Source organism: Vicia villosa, unplaced genomic scaffold, assembly GCF_029867415.1.
Source record: "Vicia villosa cultivar HV-30 ecotype Madison, WI unplaced genomic scaffold, Vvil1.0 ctg.000339F_1_1, whole genome shotgun sequence".
In the NCBI taxonomy this organism is placed as follows: Eukaryota; Viridiplantae; Streptophyta; class Magnoliopsida; order Fabales; family Fabaceae; genus Vicia; species Vicia villosa.
In genome coordinates, this window is record NW_026705151.1 from 376,203 (window position 1) to 402,342 (window position 26,140).

A 26,140-nucleotide genomic window follows, 5' to 3' on the forward strand; every position below is an offset into this window, starting at 1 on the left:
GGGTTTTGGGGATTTTGGGATGAATCCCGTAATGCTGTCAATCGATGTGAGATCTCTGGTTTTTGCCAGTTCGCGCCGCGAAGGTGGGTGCGCGCCGCGAAGGCGTAACTTTTTCTCGTTCCGCGCCGCGAACCTGTGTTTGCGCCGCGAAGGCGTGTTTTCTATTCGTTACGCGCCGCGAACTGTGTGTGGCGCCGCGTGCTGTAGCGATGATTATTTTCTTTGAAAAATGTAAAAATGTGTAACTTTCAAACCGTAAGTCCGTTTTAGACGCCGTTTTGGACGTTGTTCCTTAAATTGAATGTTCTACCATATAAAATAAATATAACAACAATAACTTGATTTTATTTTGAAAAGTATCGTTTTTCCAAATGTGGTTTATTATTGTTTTGCATAGTTGATGAGGTGCAATGGTTTGTTGTTTGCATAATTGAATATGTGCAATGATGGGCGTTGTTATAATGTGATTGCTTCTGCTTGTTATGCATATGGATGTTGTTCATGGTAAATATGGTTATCATGTGTTTTGATGAATGATGATGTAAATGCTCTGTTATTGTTGGGTTGATTTGTTGTACTTGGTACACGATTGTGAGGGGTGCTATTGTTGTTGCACTGTGTGGTGAATGTTTTATCTGTTATGATGTCGTGGTTGTGACTGGTAATTGATATACATATATTGTTGGTGTAAAATATGTATTTTATTATGGATGTGAAATAGCATAACTGTGTGTGGCTATTGATTATTATGGTGGTTGATGATTATGACATTTGGTTGTTTAATGTTGATGATGAGCATGTTATGGTTGATACATGCATTTCATAATCATGTTGTGGGCTGTATCCCTTATGGTGGTGGGACAGCGGTAGCTAATTCCCATTGTGTGGAATTGGTGAGAGAAGTAGCCGAATCTTTATGGTGGTGGATCGGTGAGATGGGTTATCCCATGTTTGGTACCACATGCATATAGTTGCATTGCATTAGGTTGTTGTGTATAATTATAACATGAATGGAAGATTGTCCAATGTTATAATATTTGATGATGGTGTAATTGTTATGGTGATGTCTTTTGGTAATGTATTCTATTGTTGTTGTGTGTTGATAAGTACTTCCTGACAATCTGAATATAATGAAATTGGATGAATAATGTGACTTGATGTGTTATTGTTTATGATTCGATAACATTTGTTAATTGTGAATGAGACTCACCCTTACTTTGATGATTTCAGATTGGCGAGTAGCGGCTTTTGGCTCTGGTGAGGATAGCTCATAGGCCAGTTTGTTTAAGTATAGTGTCGGTGTCATGCTCTGATATTGTAACACTGGGGGAACGCTAGTTTAGAGTTGATGATGATAATCTATTTTGTTGTTATTGGAGTAATTTTGTGAGATATTGCATAGATGATGTTATGCTTATCTGTTGATTAATGTTCCGCTGTATAGAAACATGATTCTGTTAAATGGATGATTTTCCCCTAAGTGAAGCATGACAATTGATTTATGATAATTTGTTTTAAATCGAATTGTGGCACCCTTGTTTTCATGTTTTACTCTGAATTATTTTATTAATTTCCGCGGGGTTTAGAAGGGTGTTACAACACTTACAACACTTTTTTTTTTGATTTCGAAGATGTATCTCCAAATTAGTTTTTGACATAAATTGAGTGTGACTCACTCGCAATACCTTTTTGTTTTTTATATTAAATACGTCATATTTTTAGTGGACTTGCTCTCACTCAATTGGGCGGATAAAGTAATGAAAAAAAAAAAAAAACAACTCAGAAGCTTAAATGCTCCCTGAAAGGGTCCGTGATATCAAGAAAGAATGTCCTACATGTTCAAAAAAATAATTCTAAGAAAAAGAAGAAGAAGAAAATAAAAAAAAGGAGAATTGTGGTAGCAAAAGGAAGAAGTTTGTTTTGGCGCCATAGGTTAACCACCCTGTTCAAAGGGGAAGCATAACTCATTCTCCTCATCATTCGGCCGAAGCACGAGCCTGATTCTTCTTCCACTTCCCATTTCTTTACATTTCCACTCTCAACCCCTACATCATCACCACAAAATCTAATCCATTGTGTCAATTTCATGGCTCCCAAATCCCAAACCCTAGACTTAAACTCCACCCAGTTATTCACCACCGCTCTTCAATCCCTCAATCTCCCTAAACCCTCCCTCCCACTCCCTCCACTCCCATCATCATCTTCCTCCATTCCCCACTCCAAACTCATCCCTAACACCCGCTTCCTCATCGACGCATTCCGCCACTCCGGCGACTTCTCCGTCTCCTACTTCCTCTCTCACTTCCACTCCGATCATTACACCGGCCTCACCTCCTCCTGGTCCCGCGGCATCATCTTCTGTTCCGCCACCACCGCCACACTCCTCATCCGCATCCTTAACATCCCTCCCTCTTTCATCTACCCTCTCCCTCTTCACCAACCTGTCCTAATCGATGGCTCTTCTATCACCCTCGTCGACGCCAATCACTGTCCCGGTGCCGTCCAGTTCCTCTTCCATGTTCCATTGTCCGAACAACAACAATCCATGAGGTATGTTCATACTGGCGATTTTCGGTTTACTCCTGAAATGAAATTGGATCCTGCACTTGGTTCATTTATTGGTGCTGATGCTGTGTTTTTGGATACAACTTATTGTCACCCTAAGTTTGTTTTCCCTTCGCAAGACGAGTCTATTAATTATGTTGTTGATGCTGTAAACCAGTGTGATGGTGATGATGTGTTGATTCTTGTTGCCACTTATGTTATTGGTAAGGAGAAGATTTTGCTTGAGCTTGCTAGGAAGTTTGGGAAGAAGGTACATGTGGATGCTAGGAAAATGGAGGTTTTGAGGGCTCTTGGGTATGGGGAGAGTGGTGAGTTCACGGAGGATGTTTTAGAGACTAATATTCATGTTGTTGGGTGGAATGTGTTGGGGGAGACTTGGCCTTATTTTAGGCCTAATTTTGTTAGGATGAAGGAGATTATGATTGAGAGAGGGTACTCTAAGGTTGTTGGTTTTGTGCCTACTGGATGGACTTATGAAGTGAAGCGTGATAAGTTTGCGGTTAGGTCCAAGGATTCTTGTCAGATTCATCTTGTGCCGTATAGTGAGCATTCGAACTATGATGAGCTCAGGGAATATGTGAGGTTTTTGAAACCAAAGAGGATTGTTCCGACTGTGGGTTTAGATGTTGAGAAGAGTGATAGTAAACATGTTGACAAAATGAGGAAGTATTTTGCTGGTTTGGTTGATGAGACGGCCAATAAGCAAGAGTTTTTAAAGGGGTTTAAGCGGTGTGATTCTGGTGTAGTGGGTTTTGAGACTGGGAAGGATGTAACTGGTGATTTGGAACCAGGGTCGAGCATCGAGAAAGAGGTCAAGCCATCTGATGTGGGGAAGGATAGTAGTAATCCAAATGTTATTGTGAGTCTGCCATCTTGTATGGGAGAAACTTGCATGGAAGATCCTACATTGCTAAATGAAGAAGAAAAAGAGAAGGTCATTCAAGAACTGAGTAGTTGTTTGCCCACGTGGGTCACCCGAAGCCAGGTGTTAGATTTGATCAGCATCTTTGGGAGCAATGTCGTTGAAGCAGTTTCTAATTTCTTTGAACGTGAAACTGAATTTCATGAGCAAGTAAATTCTGGTCAAACTTCAGTTTCAACACCCAGGTGTTGCCCATCGAATGACTCCAGTCCTATTTCAAAATCAAACCTCAACAATACAAACAGCCCTTTAAAAAATTTGGACATTTTTCCAAGTCAAGACTCTAAATTGACCAACTCCAAATTGACTAAACTAAGGCACACACTACCAAATCAGATTTCCCCTTCCAAAAGAAAGAGGAGTAGTGAAAGTAAGCCAAACAAGAAAGTAAAAGTCAAAGCAAAATCAGAATTGAGTGGTTCAAAGCAGGCAACAATAACAAAATTCTTCAGCAAAGCAATGCCTGAGATTCCCGGTGATACCCAATCTGATCAATGTGGAAAGAATCCGGGGGAAAGCCCCAAAGTTGAAGAATTGTTGCCAACTGCAGCTGGAAACTTGTACAAGCATGAGATTGATCAGTTTATACAAATAATAAATGGGGACGAGTCATTAAAAAAGCAAGCGGCTACTATAATTGAAAAGGCAAAAGGAGATATTAATAAAGCATTGGATATATATTACTGTAATTCTGGCAATCTTGGTGAAAGTGAAATATCAGTTCAAGGGGAGTTCAATATCGACAGACCTTTAGAGAAGAAGAACGTGTCACAAGAATTGAGAGTTATACCTGATATATCTATGCATAGAGTGTTAAAAAATAATGTAGATGTAACTCATGTATCTTTACCATCTGAGAAATACAACCCCAAAGAACATGGTTTGTGTTGATTTTATTCCCCTTCTCTACCACTAAATTTACTCCCTTTATAAATTAGAAGTAATTATTCAACTTTATATTTGCACTTTTTAATCAAGATCTGTTTTGTAAAATATGTTTACAACTGGCATAAATGAGCAGCGTGTTGGAGTGATGGACAGTCTGCACCATATTTACATCTTGCACGAACCTTCAACCTGCTTGAGGATGAAAAAGGAAAGATAAAAGCTACTTCAATGCTATGCAACATGTTCAGAAGGTCCTTTCATACCGATCATACTCTTTGTATTATCCATTTCCCCTCCATTTTTCTTGGAATAATGAAATAGTTTTACCAGCATTTGGCTGATTGAGAAACATTATCTACATACAATGTTTCTATAGTTTGTTGGCCTTGTCTCCAGAAGATGTGCTTCCTGCTGTGTATCTATGTACAAACAAAATTGCTGCAGACCATGAAAACGTGGTAGGTTTATTTTCAGTCTTGATATTTTGGAAGTTTTTACTTTCACCATATTTAGCCTTGATGATTGAAACTTCACTTGAAAGTGCCAAACCGTTATACTGTTCATGTGCTTTTTTATGTGTGGTGTCAAGACTTAAAAGCTCTCTTCGCTTGAAAGTGCCAAACCGATTCCTAAAAAACACATTAATTTATTGCATTTTAGCCCTTCATTTTTATTGCCTCTTTGGATCAAAACCCACCCTTTTTCATCTGTTAGCTTTTGAGTTTTTATTCCCTTTTTGTTTTGATCCTCCCTTTCTTTGAGTCATGGCCGCAAGGAGTGTAACCTTGGTTTCAAGACAACAGTTACTTATTAATTATTTGATGGTAAATAACACATGGGCACGAAGCAGGGATTCATAGTACTAATTAAAAAAGTTGTCTCTGTAAATCCAGAGGCCAATTTAATGGTCAATTTATTGAGGTTTCTTATGGAAAAGTACATCACTATTTCTGGTTGTTAATTATTTATGTTTCTTTAGCTTCTTCAAAATGAGAAACGTCATGTTTGGCACTAAATATAGGAGTTTACTATATGGCAACGAGGGTTATTATACACTAATGAAGTTCTGCGCGGCATGCATTTATTGCAGGAACTAAATATTGGTGGAAGTTTAGTCACTACAGCACTTGAAGAGGCGTGCGGGACAAATCGATTGAAAATTAGGGAGATGTATAACAAACTTGGCGACCTTGGTTGGATATTATCAGTGTTTTGATTTTTTTAACTAAACCTATTTAGCTCTTGAGGATTCTGAATAATTGAAATAATCTGGTTTTTTAAAGGTGATGTTGCTCAAGAGTGTCGTCAAACACAGAGATTGCTGGCACCGCCTACACCACTTCTGATTAAGGATATTTACTCTGCTCTACGAAAGATAAGGTGTCAACAGTTGTTCTGTTTTGTATTGTAACTCGTAACCTTACTAGGGGTATTGTTTAATATACCGCTCAGTGGTTTGCTCCTCAGATGTTTAGTAGAGCATTGTTACTGTGGACTTAGGTTCAGTATGAACCCTAGATGTGGTAGTAAGATGTCATTGACTTAGATTATTTAAGTTATATACATTTTAGTAAGTGAACCATGAACGTGAGCTTGTTCCAAAATCAAACAATTATGAAGTAAAGGGACCATAAATGTATTAAACCTAGTTATCTGTAGCATTTATTTCTGTTGTGATTTTATTGCTTTTCCTTTTCTACTAATTCGTTTATTTTCTATTTTTGTTCTTATATAATGTTCATCAGTGTGCAAGCAGGCAATGGAAGCACATTACGAAAGAAAGGCATCATTGTTCATCTCATGCGTTGCTGCCGTGAAAAGGAGATGAAGTTTCTTGTCCGGACCTTGGTAATTATCCCCCATTTTTTTGGGTTTATAGTAGTTTAGAGGGAGGGGAGGTTATTCCATTTCAAGGTTATAGCGAGCCACAAGTCTCATTAAGGGCTTAGAATTTAATATTGTTAGGTTATTTGGTTTATATTTTAGTCAAATTTGTAGATATGTGTAAACTAATTGTTTGTGGAAAAGAAGAGATATTGTTGAGTCTAAGCATTTTGGATTTAGGTCTATCTGATATTGGAGAAAATGAGAATGTCATGTTTTATGCAACTTTTCTGATCAGTAGAGAAAGAGAGATAGTCCAAGAATGAAGCGCACCACAGCTTATGCCTATCCGCTTATGAACCCATCCTATGTGCTAGTTTACTCTTCAATCCATCGCTCCACAATCAATCACCTAGAGTTTTTCCCCAATTTATCACTCTTGATTCTAGGGTCAATACTAACTTGATTTACACGACTTTCCTTAATAGTTTTGTACTTTGGTCCTGTTAACTAGTTTCCTGAGGGCTTTGTTTAAGGTTTCTAAACAAGGTAATTATTCCTTGAAAAGTTAGACATTTCTCTCTCAGGAATAAAAACACAACTTCCCATAGAAGTATACTTTTTTAGACTTATTAAACAATGCCCTTAGGGCATTCAATAGCATTTGCCTTTATTTTAACATTGGGGTTCTCTTGTTATGGTCTTATTCAGCTTCTTAATTTTTTTTTACTCTTTGTTTTTCTCCATTGTATAATGTATATCATTTGTGTATAATTAATCCCAGATATTTTTACTGAAGAAGCTTGGAAAATATGTTTATGTTTTTGTTTATGGTGATGTGAACAACTTCCTTCTCTAGTAAGTCTACCAAGGAACGATAAATAAATTATATTTTGCTATAATCAAGTTGAGAACTAGACAGTGCCCTTGCATCCCATATCTATCTTTTGTCCACCTTCAGGTTGGAGTTCTGAGAGCTGCAATTGTTGATGCTAAAAATGCTTGTTATACCTTACGTTTTCACCAGAGTTATAAATTACTATGTGAAGTTATATCATATCCTGGAACTATGTGAAGTTATGGGCCAGTTTGTTTCAGCTTTAAAAAAATAGATTTTTTCTTTGTATTTTTGAAAATAGATTTTCTAAAACCGTTTTTCAAAATATTACAAATTTTTTTATATTCGTTTTTTCTAAAATGAAACACTAATTTTGACATCTTATAACATAAACATACATAACTGAAAACCAAAACTTACTCAAAATCATAATTTTTTCAAAAAGTTGTATTTCAAAAATTATTTTTATGAAAATCTATTTGAAATAGCTTCAAAATTAAGTGATTTTTTGAAATTTTGATATCCAATTTTTTTCATAAATAGATGAAATACCTAAAATCACATTTTAAGAATAATTATTCAAACAAAATTTTCATTTGAAACTTTTATAAAAAGTTTCTTTGTAAAAAAATTTTTCACAAAATTTGATTACACTATAAAAATCATGTTTAAAAAAAAGCCAAAACAAACGGGCTCTATATTATATCACTTCCCATTCTCTGTTTTATCTCAAATCCTGGAACTATGTGAAGTTATTTCATAAATTACTGTACCTGGCTAGATTGATGGTCTCCTCTCTCAACACATCATATTTCAAGATTTACTATTCTGAGTAAACAAATATGATGGTGGCTGATTATATTTATCAAATATCCTTTTTTTTTTCTAGATTCTATCGGTATGCAAGTGTCTTTGCTTCTCAAATTTTCTTTTTGTGTAGGTCAGGAACTTGAGGATTGGAGCAATGCTTAGAACTGTTTTGCCTGCATTGGCTCATGCTGTTGTTTTGAATTCTCGCCATACTGTGTGCCAAGAAGGAACGGCAGAAAATTTGAAAGCGGCGCTTCAGGTTCATTCTGGAATCATTTTCTTTTTTTACTATGACCAAGCTTACATATTAATATGCTATTTTAGTATTCTGCCTATTTTGCTATGGTTGATATTATTTTTTGTCATAATGGTTACTTTTCATTAGCCATTTTCTGTAGAGGTCTAGAAGAGCTTTCATTTAGTGGGACATTAGGAAACAGGATTACCTCATTGGAGAATCTATGATGAAAGATATACATGAATAACACACGCTGACATCAATTATATAAAAATTCCATCCATTTGTATACCTAGGAAAGTGATACTTGACAAAAGTAGAAGCATGATGAAATATACTACAAAAAAGAGGTTCAGGAACAGATGATTGTAAATTGTAGTTAGAGAAAGAAAAATGTAATACAAGATGATAAAAAAGAAAGCACATCAGTTATGCAAAGTTTGCCAATCCTATCTATACTGTATAATCATGTACTTAATCTGAATTATTATGTAATTCCGATGAAAATGTGATTCCACGGGTAGATGCCCTAGGCCCCAAATTTTTCTGAACCCCCTCCAAATAAATAAATAATTCAGTCCAAAGGGGAAACCAATGAAAGGAACTTCTTAATTATTCATTCGCCATGCTCTCACCAAGTAGCAGCAAAAATATTTCACATTCATGAGATATTTATCTTCTACATTCCTGCTAAAACCTCTACGACAAACAAATCATCTTATCAAACCCAGAGGGTAAGCCTAGATTTGTGAGATCCAAAAAGTTATTCTTTTTGCATTTACTTCCAAGGTATTGGAAAAACAATTGTATGGCAGCTTCCAACTTTCTGTCTAACTTCAATGATTTGGCAATCTATTGATTATGTTTAATTATTAGGTTTCTGGGTTCCTTTTTATTTATCTAACATTCCTGTTGGTCCAAACTTTGAAGGCTTACCATTCTTGTTTTGCCTCGTCAATTTTTATATGAATATATTATGACTTGTAACCATTCTCCAAAATAAGCTTTAAAAACTTTGTGGAAAGATGAATCCTCGTGCAAAGTTGTCACTTTTATTTGGGATGCAGTGCTTATTAGGATTGACGGTAATAGTTTGTTACATGTTCACAAGGTTCACGGGGCTTGTTTTGTGTGCCAAAAACACTCCAATTGAAATCGATCTATATCTTTCATAATGAATTTTCCCATCTCTCCAGGTCCTTTCTGTGGCAGTTGTTGAAGCATATAACATACTGCCAAATTTGGTAAGTATTTAATATATTTGAAATTTTGAATAATTAGTCTTACCTACATATAGATTGAATAACTAAACTAAGAGGAATGTTAGTGACACACTCTTAATTAGTGGATGAAATTTATGTGGATTCCACTCTCTTTTTAGTAGAGTTCATTCCTTAATCGGTGAGAGCCACATGAATACCAGTAAATAATAAAAAGGTGTTGAAAGAATGTATTGCTAGCATTTCTCTTGAAACTGTTGTATTTTGCGCTCATCAAGCCATTGTACGTTACTCTTATGAGGAGTCATAGTAACTATATTTTGAACACTCCCTCACTTATTGGATACAATTTATTTTGATTTTTATTATATTGAAAATGACTCCCAAAAGTGGTGAGAAGACTCACATGGGCTTCACCCACCAAGGAGGAAGTGTTGAAAAGAGTATTAGAGAGTGTGTTGCTCTCACTTTTCTTACTCTCATATTAAAAGATATATAGTTTGGTGCTAAATGTTTGTGTGCATGTATTTGTGTTTCTAAAATAGCTTTGTTAAAGGTCGGAATACATAAACATTATAGGTTTATGTCACCAATATTAAATGTGACCAAATAGTTATTTATGTTGAATATAACTTTTACTAGTAATTGCTGATTTGCTTATTATGCATCTTAGAATTTGTGTTTGTTCCAACTCAACCCTAGAAAACTAGCTCATAAGGTGAGAAATGACTCACTTATAAACAAATTTTCAAGTCATATCACAGTCTATGTGAGACTTTCAACACATAGTCTTCATGTCCAGGATTGAACATTTGGAGCGTGATCCGAACAATTTGTTAGCGGGTGGTACAACAGATTTTGAATTGGAATTCCAACTTAGAATTTGGGTTTCACTTATAAGATTTTTCAGGCTATATCACATCTAATGTGAGACTCTTAGCAATGTGAATATCCTATAACTTCGTTCATGTTAAAACATTCTTAATTTCTCTTGATGGTCTTCTTAGAATTTATGTTGGGCCTAACCCAATCCTTACAAAATCTGCTTGTAAGGCAGGATTGTCCACCACTTGTAAACATATTTTCTAGCAATATATCATTCAATGTGAGACTCTTAACAAGTCTTATTTGTTTGTGTAAATAGTTTTGGCCTTATATGACCAAGAATGCAGTATTCTTGTGATGTTTCACATTTTCATTGTCTTTTTATGCAGGATATCATAGTCCCATCTCTCATGAACAAAGGCATTGAGTTTTCAGTTTCAAGTTTATCAATGGTTCCAGGAATCCCAATTAAGCCTATGCTTGCAAAGTATATACCATTCCATATTTTGGCCCTTTTTTGAGTGCTTTATGATTAATTTCAAAGTTTCTAGAATCTTCTTCTCTTAACACAAGAGTACTCACTTTGATAATAACCTCTGATTTTTTTACTTTGTATTTTTCTTTGTAGGATCACCAATGGCATTCCCCAAGCATTGAAGCTATTTCAAAATAAAGCCTTTACATGTGAATATAAGTATGTCTTTATTATTGAATATGTTACTTTCCATTTATCTTTATTCTCTTCATGTCTCCCTTGACATCTCATTGCACATAACCATGGACACAGTGTAGCAAGTAGTCATTTAAAATCATGTTTGGACTTTGGATATAATAATAATAAAAATAAAATAAAATAATAATAATAATATTATTATTATTATTATTATTATTATCACACTATTACATTTAGTTATATTTAAACCAACATATACATTTATTTTCTGACATTTCATAAGCCCAATTTTGCACATTTGATGATACAGTCACCAAAAAATGGTAACACTTGTTGTACATAGACTACTTCCACTGTTTTACAAAAATGAAGTGGTAAGAAATGCAAAAAATTAAACTGTAACATTTGTAATTTAAGTTTTATGTGCAACAAGTATAAACTCTTGGAACTCGTAAGTACTAGTGGGAAAACTTAAAATTTCTGATCTTGCTTATTCTTTTCGCAGGGGACATATCATGTGAGAATGACTTTTTTTATATGAGAATGAAAAGAATAACTAAGAACCATTAGATTAACTTGGATGGCTAAGATCAATACATTTTTTTAAGTGAATCATATGCCATTGATGTTGAATTTTGAATTTGCATGATTTGAAGAACTTCTATTTCAATTATTCCTATCAAACTCCACATGTATGGCACAAGATTGAGCACGGACACCCCGAATTTGACCCCGACACTGACACGGCGACACTTGTAATAATTTGAAAAAATGAATAAATTAAACGTAATCACAAGTGTCGGTGCAAGTGTCTGATATTGACACGGACACACCGTTTTTCAGAGGTGTTGGTGCTACATTAGATTCACTTAAAAAATGTTTTAATCTTAGCCATCCAATTTAATACATTGCTCCTATTTATTCTTTTCATTCTCATATAAAAAATCATTTTCACTTGATAGGTCCCCTCTACTGGCAATACTTTTAAATTTAGTGATTTTATTAAATATATTGAGATCCTTTGGCATTACTTGCCTCTCTGTTGCAAGGGACGAATCATACCTCTTTTTCGTATGACTTGCTAAACTAAGATAAACATAATTCCAGGTATGATGGTCAGCGAGCTCAAATTCACAGATTAGTCGATGGATCAGTTCATGTTTTTTCAAGAAATGGAGATGAATCAACTTCAAGATTCCCTGATCTGATTGATACGATAAGGGAATCTTGCAAGCCTGTTGCATCAACTTTCATAATTGATGCAGAGGTGTACATAACTGTTTTCTTCCATATAATAATTTTTATTTTTCTTGGTTAATTATCTTCTTTAATTCCCTCCTAATTTTTCGGTTTATGTTCCTTTCAGGTTGTTGGTATTGATAGAAAAAATGGATATAGAATTATGTCTTTCCAGGAGCTATCTTCACGTGAGAGAGGAGGCAAAGATACTTTAGTTACTAAAGAGAGCATAAAGGTCAGTAACTTGCATGCACAAAAGAGACAAAAAAGAATTCCATGATAGAGAGAATTATGGAAAGAAAATCTGAATCTGTGGATTTATTTCGAATTATGTGCTGAATAATGTTAGTTATTTCAGATCTAACTAGGTCTTTAACATATTCATGAACTCACTCATAAACAAAATGAATATTTTTAGAGAGAGAAGCTCACCCCTCTCTAAAACTAGGGCTTCACTTTGTGGGTGAGTGCCGCCGCTTCTCCGATCTCGGAGCTTCTCTCCTCCAACATGGAGGCTCTTTCTTCCCCAATGGAGGTTCCTCTCTATTTGTGGGCTGTTCTTCTCTTGCTTCCGTTCCGTTGAACCATCCATCCCTTTTGGTTTCTTGCCATAGTCTACCTTCAACCTCCATCGTGTTCTCGCCTTTCTCCGTCAATAGCTACCCGGTGCTCGCAGCAGCAATTTCGTGTCCATCTTCTCCAACATTTGGGCCAAAGTTTTGGAACAGTAAACATGGTGTTCTTCCGCCACCAGAACCCTCACCACCGGAAGTTTCGGATCTGCTAGAACATGGTGTTTGGGTATCTGTTTCTGTTGTTTTGTTAATTGTTATTATGTTTAATGTTATTCTGGTTTTATGTTTGATTCAATGGTATGTGTTGCTCATTTGTTTTGTCTACTTTAAGTGTGTAGTCAAGGTGTTTGTTGTAATGTTCCAAAGAGGTTTGGATGTAGGTACTGTGTTTTTGAAGAAAAATCTTAGTGTGGTATTTGCAAATCTGACTCTTTTTTCCAGTCAACAAATGCTTCTCCCTGAGATGGTGAGTTTTATCAAGATAGAGAACCTGTATAATCGAACTGTGCGTGATAAAGCCAAAGATATGATCCGTAACTGGATAGATTTAAAGATTGTGGTTCCAAAACTCCTTTTTGTCTTGTGGAAGATTTGTTGCATGGTGGCTTGGATTAAGGAATTGGATTGAGGATGCTCCATTAAGTTTTATTCTCTCAAAGTATATTGTTGTCCAAATCTTAGTTGGCTTAGCGATTAGTGTTGTTTGTAGAATGTGGATGAGAAATGCCGTTACACAATGTCTTTCGTTATGTTTGTACTCCTTTTTCATCTAATGAAAATGATGTTTACTGTCAAAAAAAAAACTAGGTCTTTAACATAATTACCACCACTAACAGTCAATACTTCGCTAAGTTTGATGTTTTCTCGAGAGTCCTAGAACTTGCATACTTATTACACCCAGTATTTAACTGGATGCATGATGAGTAACTCTTATCATTCTCTGTTCAAAGTCAGGGTGGTTGAGAAGTAGTCAATCAACCGAGTTTGTCTATGATTGAATTGAAACATGGATGAGACAATTGTCTTCGCAAGGATTTATCATCCACTGAGTTTTTTTTTCTTATCAAATGTTTCTTGGTAATGTTGGCGGTAAGATCTATCTTTTTGTAGAAAAAAGAAGAAATTTATTGAGAAAGGAAAACAATTTCATAGAGAAAGAAGGGTGACAAATCCTCCTAAATTATCGTCTTTTTATTCAAGAAGTGGAATTTGAAATACCGAGTCCCTAAACTAAGTTCTAGGAAATATTGATACATTAAAAGTACAATTATGGACACTGATTTTGAGGCAACTTGGAAAATAAAACTAGACAACTAATTAAACATATATATGAAATGGATAAACCACCTTTAGGATGGTGGAGTATCATTTATTATTATGTACTCCTACTAAAACTCTTTTAATTGAGTAGTAGGATTGATAAATACTTAATGGAGTATCATTATTATTTTGTACTCCTAAAACTCTCATAAGAATATAAGATCATTCTGGTAAGGCACAGCACGCATTTACCAATTATTGCTTTTCTGTTTCATGTGCCAATGAGTGGGAATCACGTGCCACAAGAATTCTACTAGCCAAATTCGGTTTCATCACAAACATCTTAGATACTGTCCCTTTTCTATTAAAGTGTTCATTTCATGAACGACAATTGAAACTTCCATTGTGGTATCTTAGTTTATAAGCATCACGGCACATCATTTTCTCCTACATTTAATAGAAGTGTTGAGCCTTTGCTGCTGTACTAGGGAGATTTCTAAAACTTTTGTATTTCTCTTCTTTGACTCTTTTTAGTTGAATTCTCAGGATTTGTTTCTAATATATTGTTTTTACAGGTGGGCATTTGCATCTTTGTCTTCGATATCATGTTTGCAAATGGAGAACAGTAATTATCTAAAATTTTCTTTTACCCAATTTTATGAGAATTATTTGCTAACTTGTTAGAAATTTTGATGGACCATAAACAAGTGACTTTTGTTGCATTGGCCATTTTGGTTCACTGTACTGTATAAGGCAGTGTAATATAGTGAATCAGTATTAGAAAAATAGTATATGCTAAACAAGTGTTGTTAAATGACAACCCTATACTGCCATAGCGCAGCAAAATTTAGACTAACAACTATTGTTCTGCGATATGCCATTTGGTACAATATATTGTTAATAAGCAGCTATACAGGCATATAGCCCTATTGTGCAGCAGATTTTTAACAATCCGCTATCCACGATTGACAAGACTGCTAAACTGTTCACCTAATAAGCCTCTAGTCTATCATATTTTTGGTGTATTGATTGATAGAATGCAAGATGGTGTAATTAATGTTATCTTGTGTTTAGATCTAGAAAATAGGGCAATAATGTGACATTTTCTATACTTATTAATTAGTGTTGCAGTTAATCAATAATAATTAAGATGTGGATCTCAAGTTAAAGGAAAGTAGATGTATTTAGGCAGTGTTAATTTTTTTATAATATTTAAGACACTAAGATTATTCGTGTCAAGCAGTGGATATTGCGTTTCAAATACAGTCTGTGCTGATCCATTGAAGTGCTGTTTGCAGGTTACTGGGCTTTCCACTCCGCCGAAGACGAAAGTGTATGCATATCTGGTCATTTAGATTATGAATTTTCTGCATTTTCAGGCAAGACAATAACTTACGATAGCTCATCATTTTACATCCAATAATGCTTTTTCATCTCTTCAAAATTATCAGATCTGAAGGATTTGTTCTATGATGAACGACCTGGGTATTTTGAATATGCAAAAGAAACAACTGTAGGTGTTTCAATTTATTATTATTATTTTCTTTTTTCTTTCTTGAGTGAAACTCATTTAATGTGCTAATGTATAAATGAACACTTCAATTTTAGATCGAAGCAGATGATGCTTGCTTAACATGTGAAGCCACATTAACTAGAATAAATGCTTTCCTTGAAGATGCCCTCCGCTCTTCATGTGAAGGAATTATGGTGAAAACATTGGATATTGATGCTGGGTATTCTCCATCGAAGCGATCTGACAAATGGTTAAAGGTTATTATTTGTCTTACAGGACTTTTGTTGCTTTATACAAGATACACACAGAGATAGAGGTATTGCACCTGTCTAATATCCCATGGCTTCATTTTATAGGTCAAGCGAGATTATGTAGAAGGATTAAATGATACTCTTGATTTAGTACCAATTGGTGCTTGGCATGGAAATGGAAGGAAAGCTGGATGGTAGTTTATCATTCTTTTGTCTTTTGAAATCTTTAAGACACTGTAATGAAACTGGCCTAGAATTTAAAGCATTTTCTCTCACATTACTACATTAGTTCTATCAATAAACAGCTCTCTAAATGCTTAGACTGTTGGATGGAGACCCGAGAATGGTTTTGCATGTTGAGAAGCTCTGTGGCATTTAAAGGCACAAATGATAAAGGAAAGAAATATAATTGGAACAACTTTATGAATAACACAAGTTACTTCCAATCAGTAAAATTGGTGATTGTATTTAGTTCTGGGCCTGACCAAACACGAGATGACCCAAGAAAGAATATTTGTTAGATATTAAATCATAAAAAAGAGGCTGGATAAGAAATTCCAAGTTAATTAGTTTAGGTTAAACTGTATTTCATGGTGAGCATCTCCTTTTCACAACTCTGTTCACAATTTCATTGGATAAACAACGTTAGAACTGCATGTAATATTTAAGAACTTCGTTAACATACACCAAATGGAAAAGGAAGCGGCAGAAAAAAGACTGCATTTTTCAGCGGCTTTATGATATTTTGTTTTAAGGGAGCTTGATGCTGTTACATGTAACTAGAGGTCACGGGTTCCAGTTCTGGAATCAATCTCTTCCAAAATTGTATGATAAGAGATGTCAAGAATGGATGTGCAATACCTCTGACCCTTCCCTAGATCTTACCATGGCAGGAGCTTGATGGCATTATATACCCTTTTCCCCTTTGTTTATGATAATCCTTTTTTATAAGTGAGTGAATTGCTGCACTGTAGTTGGTCTGAATATTTTACTTTGCAGGTATAGTCCATTTCTCATGGCATGTTTCAATCCTGAAACTGAGGAGTATCAAAGTGTATGCCGAGTGATGTCTGGGTTCTCAGACTCTTTTTACATAGAGGTACAAGTAGTTTTGACATATGCTTTAAAATACTTTGGGCGTGCTAATTATGTATCTGTGCAGAAGACGCTGCCAGCTAACCCTAAAGTACGCTAGACATATTTTCATCTAGAAAGTTGAAGGATATTATCATAATTCTTTATTTGAAGGTCCTTTCACTTTACTTAAAGTCGTCAATCGTATCAAATATCAATGTTACTTTTGCTTGTGTAGACTTTTACAAGCTAGTAGTCATTAATATTCACTAAAGTAGAACTCGAGGTAAAGACCAGAGCAATTTTTCATGGCAGAGGAAACAACCTATGTTGTTACATAATTAGAATATATTCAAAATTAAATTGCAGAAAATCACATATTTTGGATACCCCCTGGTCGCTATCTTTGGGACATCTTTGAGGAAATTGTGTTTTTGAAATTAGTTTGTAATCATCTGTAGAGAATATTTTTGCGGTTTGGAGTAAGTGAAAATTTGTAGAAATATTCTTAGAACTAACTTATTATGAAACAAAATTTGACCTGTGAAGGTCATTTACTGTTTAGTGTTTACTATGTATTTGCTTCAGCCCACTAGCCGCATTTGGCATGAACTTGGGCTTAGGTAGGAGAAAGAAAAATGAGGCCAGGGATGAGGAAGTGAGATCAGAGCCAAAGGAGGACTTTAGTGTGAAGCTAGTTTTTACTGTTATCATGAGTTATATCCAGTTACTGTTGTAATTGCACAAGACTAAATTGACCCCTCATCATCAGTTTTTAACTAGAGTTTCAAGACACTGCATAAATGCTAGTTAACCGAAAATGCACAAAGTGCTTGCTATAACTTCTCTTTTTGAGACTTTTGATTTGGTGGCAACATTCTTTTATCATCATTGACATGATTGATATTGTGATGCAGATGAAAGAAATCTTTTCTGGGGACAAAGTCTTGTCAAAAAAGCCACCATATTATCAAACAGGAGAGACACCAGACATGTGGTTTTGTCCACAGCTTGTTTGGGAAATAAGAGGTGCAGACTTCACAGTATCCCCAGTTCATCATGCTGCTATTGGCTTAGTTCATCCATCTCGAGGCATCTCAATCAGATTTCCAAGATTTATTTGCAGCGTGTCAGACAGAAATCCAGAAGAATGTAGCACAGCTGCCGATATAGTTGAAATGTTTCATTCGCAGACTCGGAAGATGGATGTCACAACCGAAGGCTGAACATTGGTTTGTTTCTTATATACATACTATGTTCTCATTGTAAAGTATTTCTAGGCAGCTTACTGTAGATGTTTTAATGTTTAGTATTTTGGCGTTACATTAGAGTGTATCTAACATCTTTCTTGGCTTTTTTGCTCCCATGTATATGTCTTTGAAACTTGATTAATGCCAATCCACTATGATGAAACCTTTTTTGACCTGGCTGTTATTTTGAGCACGATATTTCACTCTGCCATTGCCTGGGAACAATTCTCATGTTTTTGGCAAAACCGGAATTTTGATTCCCTATTGTAATGACGTAAGTACGAATTCTTTCTATATTGGCTACTACATAAAAAAAAGTCATAAAATAGATATGCCAGTGACTTTAAACTTCCAAGCTCCACTGAAATCACCATTACCAATATTATCATCATTTTCATCGGTATCTTGACTATAATCATCAAACTTTGCCCAGATGAAACACGTTCATAATTAACCAAAGTTGAATTGTTTGAAGTTTCACTTTCTCCTAATTCAACATTTTCACCACGACTTTGCACAATATTAGTAACAACAACATTAGTTAGTAAGAGGATTTAACTTGTCGTCTCCAAGTTGTACCTGACACCCTCCATTAATAGTGATTTCACAATTATACCCTCGTGTAAATATGGATTTTCTAAAAAATATTGTCTATTACCGGAAATTTACAAAAAAATTTATAGTTTTTACTGTAACAGATGTGATAGTATTGGAAATTTGAAATTTACGGTACTGGAAATTTGAAACTTACGGTACTGGAAATTTGAAATTTTTTGCTAGAAGAACCATCTTACCGGAAATTTACCAAATTTACCAAAACAATTCCAGAAATATGGAATTTCCGGTATAGCATGAGATTGCCAAAATCCACTTTTGCTATTACTTTTTCTCGAATAACTGAATTGATAAAAAAATACTCGATAAAATATATACATACAAAAATTGTGCTACATATAAGGATACAAAACAAATTAGGATGATTCCCAATGCCTAAAGCGACCTGCATATGTTGATTCCTATGCTTTTGCATCTTCAGTATAATTTTGTCTCAAACGGCCAGTGACGGGAGGCAATGAGCAATCAAGTTTCAACTTTACTTGAACCCAATGATTATTGTTGATAAAACCAACATCAATGATTTTATGTTGCTCGTATACATAGGTGGAGCTAAGGCAAGATGAAAAAAATGTGATGTTAAGTCTTTTGGAAATGGAGATAAATACAATACTGTATCTAGAAGCAATATGGTAACCCATATAAGGAATCGTCATCCATTTATCGATACCCTGCACACCCAAATAGTCTACTCGTAACACATTCCTTATAGTAGAAACCGTGTCATAAAACAACTTGGAAAACAAATGAGTGTGTTGATGAACTTGAGTATCTAACTACGTCCGTATCAAAGGCCATGACTCTTCACCCCATCCAAGTAAAGGTGTAATAACACAGAAACTACAATTTCCATAATCACCAAGATCAATAATATCATCAATGTATGGATGTAAGAAATCAGGAAACTGTGATAAGTAAACATGTCTTGAAGATTTGGTGGACAATTAGCTACCAATCAGCATACTTGATGGTTGACTTGCAGTTGGTTTTGTGCATGATCTCTTCGTAGTCTGACTCTCCTGTGAGCCCTCATCATTCTCCCAATGAGCAGTATACACTGTCTTGAACAAAACCGTGCAAGTTGGCATAGAATAGAGCATTATAACGATGCTCAATGTCGGCAAAACTTTTTTGAAACGACACTCTGATTGAACCTAGATGCAACTTCAACATGATATTCACAACATCCCAACTTCGGCATAAATCTCTCCAACTTGTAGGCAACATAATTTTTAGTCTCCAATGAGCAGACTTCTTCCTAAAAACCATAAATTGACATATATGTTAAATTATGATTAGTAATGTAATAACATAAAATTGTCATGTTCCTTGTACTTATTTGTTGTTGTGTTCTCTACATGAGTGACTCTGTTAGTCCAAGCAGCAACAAGCCTTTCTTTATAAGGTATCAGCCACGTTTCATTCACATACTTAACAAATAAAGGAATATCAGCACAAACAGTCTCAATTAAAATGCTACAATGAGATAATAATATAGAAAACAATGAGAATCCTGAAGATGGTGATAGTGACGATCTAATTGAAATGCAACAGAATAATGAGTCACTTCAAGAAAATAGATTTGAATTAGGAAACATGGCTTGGAAAGGGAAGTTTTTGTGAAAAAACACAACAAAGAAAGGGATGAGTTCATATCTCAACATTGTTAGAAATCTTAATTAAGAAATGATTAACCTCCTAAGAAAAGGAAAGGTAAGTCTATCTCTGTTTCTGAGAGTCATACTTTGTATCCTTATACATATGATCATGTTGCCATTAGAAAACCTGTTAGATCTTGCACTAAACACCCCATGTCCAATTTTATATCATATTCAAATTTGTCTTCATCTCTTCCTGCTTTCACCTCAAAATTGTCTATTGTTGAAATTCCAAAAAATGTACAGGTTTCTATAGAAAGTCCAAAGTAGAGGGAAATTGTACTTGAGAAGATGAAAGCTCTTGAAAAGAAAAAAGTTTGAGTGTAATGACACTACCAGATGGCAAGAAGACATTTGGATGCAAATAGTTGTTTACTACGAAGTATAATTCAGATGGGTCAATTGAAAGGTACAAGGCTCGCTTGGTGGCTAAAGGTTTTACTTAGAGACATTTTCCCTTATTGCAAAATTGAACGATGTCATAATTATTTTATTTCTTACTGCTAACCTGGATTGACCCCTATATCAGTTAAATTTTAAGAATACCTTTCTCAATGGCAATCATGAAGAAGAAGTATATATGGACATTCCTCCTAGCTTTGTAAACAAATTTGGATTAAATGTATGCAAACTAAATAAGTGTTTGTATGGATTAAAGCAGTCCCCTAAAGCTTGATTTGAAAAATTCACCCAGTTCATGAAGAAACAAGGATACATTCAAGGACAGGTTGACCATACCTTGTTCACAAAGTTCTCCCAAGACGGGATTGCTACCCTGATTGTTTATGTTGATGATATTGTCCTTACTGGAGACGATATAGTGGAAATGACAAGGACTTGGGATTCATGAGATATTTTATTGGTATGGAGGTTGCTCGGTCAAAGAATGGTATTGTTCCTGTTGATACTGTAAGATATCACAGATTAGTTGGAAAATTGATTTATTTGTCACACACCCGACATGATATTGCTTTCTCAGTTAGTGTAGTAAGACAGTTTTTTCATTCTTCTTACGAGGAACATCTCAAGGCACTCAATAAAATACTGATTTATTTAAAGGAAAATCCTGGAAAAGGCTTATTTTTTAAGAATACTAGTGAAATAAATTTTTCTATCTTCACATATGCTAATTGGGCAGGTTTAGTCACAGGTACAAGATAAACCTTTAGATATTGTACCTATGTTTGGGGTAATCTTGTGACATGGAGGATCAAGAAACAAGGAGTTATAGTAATAAGTAGTGCAAAAGTCGAGTTTAGAGCTATGTCTCAAGGTATTTATGAAGGATTATGGATCCTTAAAGTCCTAGAAGAACTTAAGATAAAATTTGAGCTTCCATTGAAATTATACTTTGACAGTAAAGTTGCTATTAGCATAGCTCATAATCTAGTTCAACATGATAAAACCACGCATATTGAGATTGCTCGACACTTCATAAAGGAGAAGTTAGATGCTGGAATCATATATCTATCTTTTGTCACATGGAATATTAAAAAAATATATTGCTAAGCTATTTCCTACATCACAAGTAGGACTTATTTTCATTCATTACCTAGGCCTCTTAACCCAATATTAATTGAGACATTCCTTTATAAATTATACAACATGTTTTTCACACTTGACCACACAATTCTTAATCGTATGTGGCATTCGTTTAAACCTAATTCCTAATGATAAGGGCCATGTAAAGTTCAAAGATTGTCTCACATGTGCGCACACAGGGAACACAAGCGCGCGCGCACATAAACACACACACACACACACACACACACACACACACACACACACACACACACACACACACACACATATATATATATATATATATATATATATATATATATATATATATATATCTATCTTATGATCCCCAAACATTAATGTTAAATGAAAATATGCTTGTAAAGGTTGGGATGGATTAAATATCGAAAATGAACGATTGTGAGTTTTAATTTTTGGAACCTAAGTTTAGCCCCAATTACCTATCAAGTTTTTTTCTTCAATTTATCAACTATCTCTCTAATATTTTTCAGTTTAACAAATATAGTAAAATTGACTCCTAATGGAGGTAATTTGTCAAGTTCAATACCAGAGAATCTCACGTCTTCAAATCAACTTGGACTTCTTAATATTTCTTATAATAATTTGTCCAAAAAAATTCAAACATTTTTATCTAAGAAATTTAATTATCATCATAAATACTCTAATTGTTAATGAGAATCTTTCCTCTTTGATTATTTGTGTTACGCATCTTTTGCGAGTATGTTATATTTTTGTGATATGGTTACTTAAGTTTAATACCCTAATTATTTATATGAATTTAATTTTTATACTCTGATATTTGTACTTATATGCTTGGGTAGAATTGGGGTGTTATATATATATATATATATATATATATATATATATATATATATATATATATATATATATATATATATATATATATATATATATATATATATATATATATATATATATATATAACACCCCAATTCTACCCAAGCATATAGGTACAAATATCAGAGTATAAAAATTAAATTCATATAAACAATTAGGGTATTACACTTAAGTAACCATATCACAAAAATATAACATGCTCGCAAAAGATGCGTAACACAAATAATCAAAGAAGAAAGATTCTCATAAACACTTGATAGTATTCATACTTATATATATGCATCGGTAAACAGAATATCCACAACATTCCTCCAAAATACAACGTATGATAAGGTATCCAAAATACATAATATGAATACCTCCAAAGGATCAAATATACATCAAAAGGATCCTATAAGCATCATCTACAAAATAAGTGTTCGATCCCCCTAGGTGTTACGTATCACGAGCGGACGACACCGAAACGGACGACTACTAAAAGAGCACCTACACTTGCGGATCACCTGCATATTACCCACGAGTAGATAACATTAAAGCAGAAGGGTGAGAATATAATTTATAATTAAAAAGCATGATAAATATAGTAATGCCAACAAGTATCATCAAGAATCATACAACAAAGTAATCCACTAAGTCAACCACAATCAATATATAAGTAATGCGACACATGAATGATAACATAAATTATAAAGACAGACGATGATGAATGAGACTCGACTATGCATATGCATGTGGTACCAAATCCAGAGTAAACTCCTCCTTGTCATTATGACAAATATACCTTGCCGAGCATTATGCTGGGACTTTATTCCACTCAGGAAGCCCGCGGGCTATTGTCATCGAGCATGTAGCTCCCACTGATGACCTCTTGCCACTCAGGCTAATGTACCGTTACCGAGCATTAAGCTCTTACTGGTAACCAATGCCCACAGGCCACCTGTTAATAGCATTCCGCCATTAACGTATTGGAATGTTATGCTGTGCATACAAACGACTCGATTACATAACAACAACAACAACAATAATATAACTCGGTCACATATCCACATCACACCGGTTATATTAATCCACACGGATACATCACCAAAATTGCCACCCAGACGTTCATATTCACACAGCACGCATATACCATCAAAACATACTTGATTAGCAAATATCGTTTCACAAAATATATTTATGAAAAATCATTCAACCACCAACACACTCCTCTTTATCATAAAGAATACTCAATAAGCTTCATAACGCTTCAAACGGCGTCAAAAACGGAGTTACGGATCAAAAGTTATGACCGTTACAAAATATGTCAAAAATTGGAAAAAGCTGTAGGTCGACGCATGAAAAACATAGGTCGACGCATTGAACTCCTGCCACCCTCGGGTATTCGCACGCTGATCCAATAGGTCGACGCATTCAGCAGAAAACCCAGATTTTTTCCTTTTAGGTTGCACAGGTCGACGCAAACCTCTGTGTAGGTCGACCTAAGCTTCGTAGAAACCTAAAAATCACCATTTCCACCATCCAGACTCTTATAAACCTTTTCCTAACACATATACATTATTCTAAACATCCACAAATCGCAAACACAACATAAAAGTGTGATCATGCAACATAAACAACCAACTTTGCATGGTTGACATCACTAAACTTCTCATAACCTAGTTTTACCTTCCAATGCAAAAAATCATGGAGAAATGGAAAAACAAACATGATCAATGAAGATATCTATCATCATACTACACATACACACCACAAAATCATGTTCATAACTTCAAAGCTCACAAAACTCATAATCTACCATTGTTGGTCAAGCATAGGATGAACAAGAACAAGAACAAGAACAAAACTATAGGAACCATACATTCAAGATAAATTAGATTCACCCCCTTACCTTGGTTAGATTCTTGGTTCTAGCTTGGTTTGATCTTCTCACAAAATCTCTTCTTCTTCTTATCTTGTTTTTCTCTTCTTTCTCTTCTCACTTTTCTCTCTATTTCTTTCTTTTCTTCTTTTTTACTGGTTTTCTCTCTTTTCTGTCTTTTCTACCTCACTTCTATCTCCCCCTACTTCCTATTCACTCATAAAATATCTAACTAAAATATCTACTTTACGGTCTAAACTTAAATCCTCTGAAAATCCCCAAAACGCAAAGTAATACGTCATATATATTTCTACTACCGAAAACGTAAAAATCATCGATTAAATAATAATCTACTATACCGAACTATTATCGACTGACACGACTCAAAAACGGTAAAATTTAGGAAAATACAACAAACATCACAACTAAACAGAAAAACACATTTACGGGCGTTACAACCCTCCCTCACTTAAAAGATTTTCGCCCTCGAAAATAAAGATTTACCTGCTACAAACAACTCTGGATAGGATTCTCGCATCTTACTCTCCAACTCCCAAGTCAAACTCTCACCTGCCGCAATTAATCATACGACTTTCACCAAGGCGATCTCTTTGCCTCTCAGAGTCTTAGTCTGACGATCCTCAATACGCACCGGCATCGTCTCAACCGTCAGGTTCTCACACACTTGCACATCATCCATCTGAATCACATGGGATGGATCCGCAATGTATCTCCTCAACTGAGACACATGGAATACATCGTGCAGATTAGCAAGACTTGGCGGTAACGCCACCCGATACGCAACTTTGCCAACTCGCTCTGATATCTGATAAGGACCAATAAAACGCGGAGTAAGCTTCCTCGATTTCAAAGCTCGCCCAACACCCGTCATAGGTGTAACTCTTAAGAATACATGATCACCAGCTTGGAATTCCAAATCTTTCCTTCGCTTGTCATGATAACTCTTTTGCCTACTCTGTGAACTTCTCATCTTCTCACGAATAAATTCACCTTTTCCGTAGTCTCTCTTACCATCTCAGGTCCGAGTACCACACTCTCGCCCGATTCAAACCAACATAACGGAGTTCTACACTTACGACCATATAGCGCTTCAAAAGGTGCCATTCCGATACTAGAATGAAAACTGTTGTTGTAAGTGAATTCTATCAACGGAAGATAAGTATCCCACGAACCTCCCTTCTCAAGAACACATGCCCTCAACAAGTCTTCTAACGATTGGATAGTCCTTTCGGTCTAACCGTCTGTCTGAGGATGATAAGCCGAACTCAACCTCAACTTAGAACCTAGAGCCTCTTGTAAACCTTTCCAAAAATCTGATGTGAACCTCGGATCTCTATCCACAATACTCAACGGTATACCATGTAGTTTCACAATCACCTTGATATAAATCTCAGCTAACTTCGCAACTGGAAAAGTGATATTAATAGGTATAAAGTGAGCAGACTTTGTCAACCTATCAACAATCACCCAAACCGCATCAAAACCTTTCACAGTATTCGGTAAACTCGTCACAAAGTCCATAGAAATACTATCCCATTTCCACTCTGGAATATCCAACGGTTGCAACAACCCTGCAGGACGCTGATGTTCCACTTTCGACTTCTGACATACCAAACACGCATA

At 35.1% G+C, this 26,140-nt stretch overlaps 1 protein-coding gene across 2 annotated transcripts; it reads left to right on the forward strand.

Moving 5' to 3' along the window:
• The first annotated feature begins 1,799 nt into the window (after nucleotides 1-1,799).
• On the forward strand, nucleotides 1,800-18,138 carry LOC131626973 (DNA ligase 6-like). 2 transcript variants are annotated; one of them, XM_058897809.1, is made up of 19 exons: nucleotides 1,802-4,367; nucleotides 4,509-4,626; nucleotides 4,752-4,833; nucleotides 5,466-5,568; nucleotides 5,659-5,755; nucleotides 6,121-6,223; nucleotides 7,978-8,106; nucleotides 9,282-9,329; nucleotides 10,520-10,617; nucleotides 10,759-10,824; nucleotides 11,911-12,070; nucleotides 12,170-12,277; nucleotides 14,453-14,502; nucleotides 15,176-15,210; nucleotides 15,329-15,390; nucleotides 15,486-15,647; nucleotides 15,747-15,835; nucleotides 16,641-16,740; nucleotides 17,633-18,138. In XM_058897809.1, the coding sequence occupies exons 1-19, from the start codon at nucleotides 2,087-2,089 to the stop codon at nucleotides 17,939-17,941; spliced, it is 4,200 nt and encodes a 1,399-aa protein (XP_058753792.1). In that variant the 5' UTR covers nucleotides 1,802-2,086; the 3' UTR covers nucleotides 17,942-18,138. The 2 variants fall into 2 exon arrangements, 1 of the variants encoding a protein (XP_058753792.1); XR_009291359.1 differs by lacking the exons at nucleotides 15,486-15,647; nucleotides 15,747-15,835; nucleotides 16,641-16,740; nucleotides 17,633-18,138 and having other exon boundaries at nucleotides 1,800-4,367; nucleotides 11,911-12,072; nucleotides 15,329-15,380.
• Nucleotides 18,139-26,140: the final 8,002 nt, after the last annotated feature.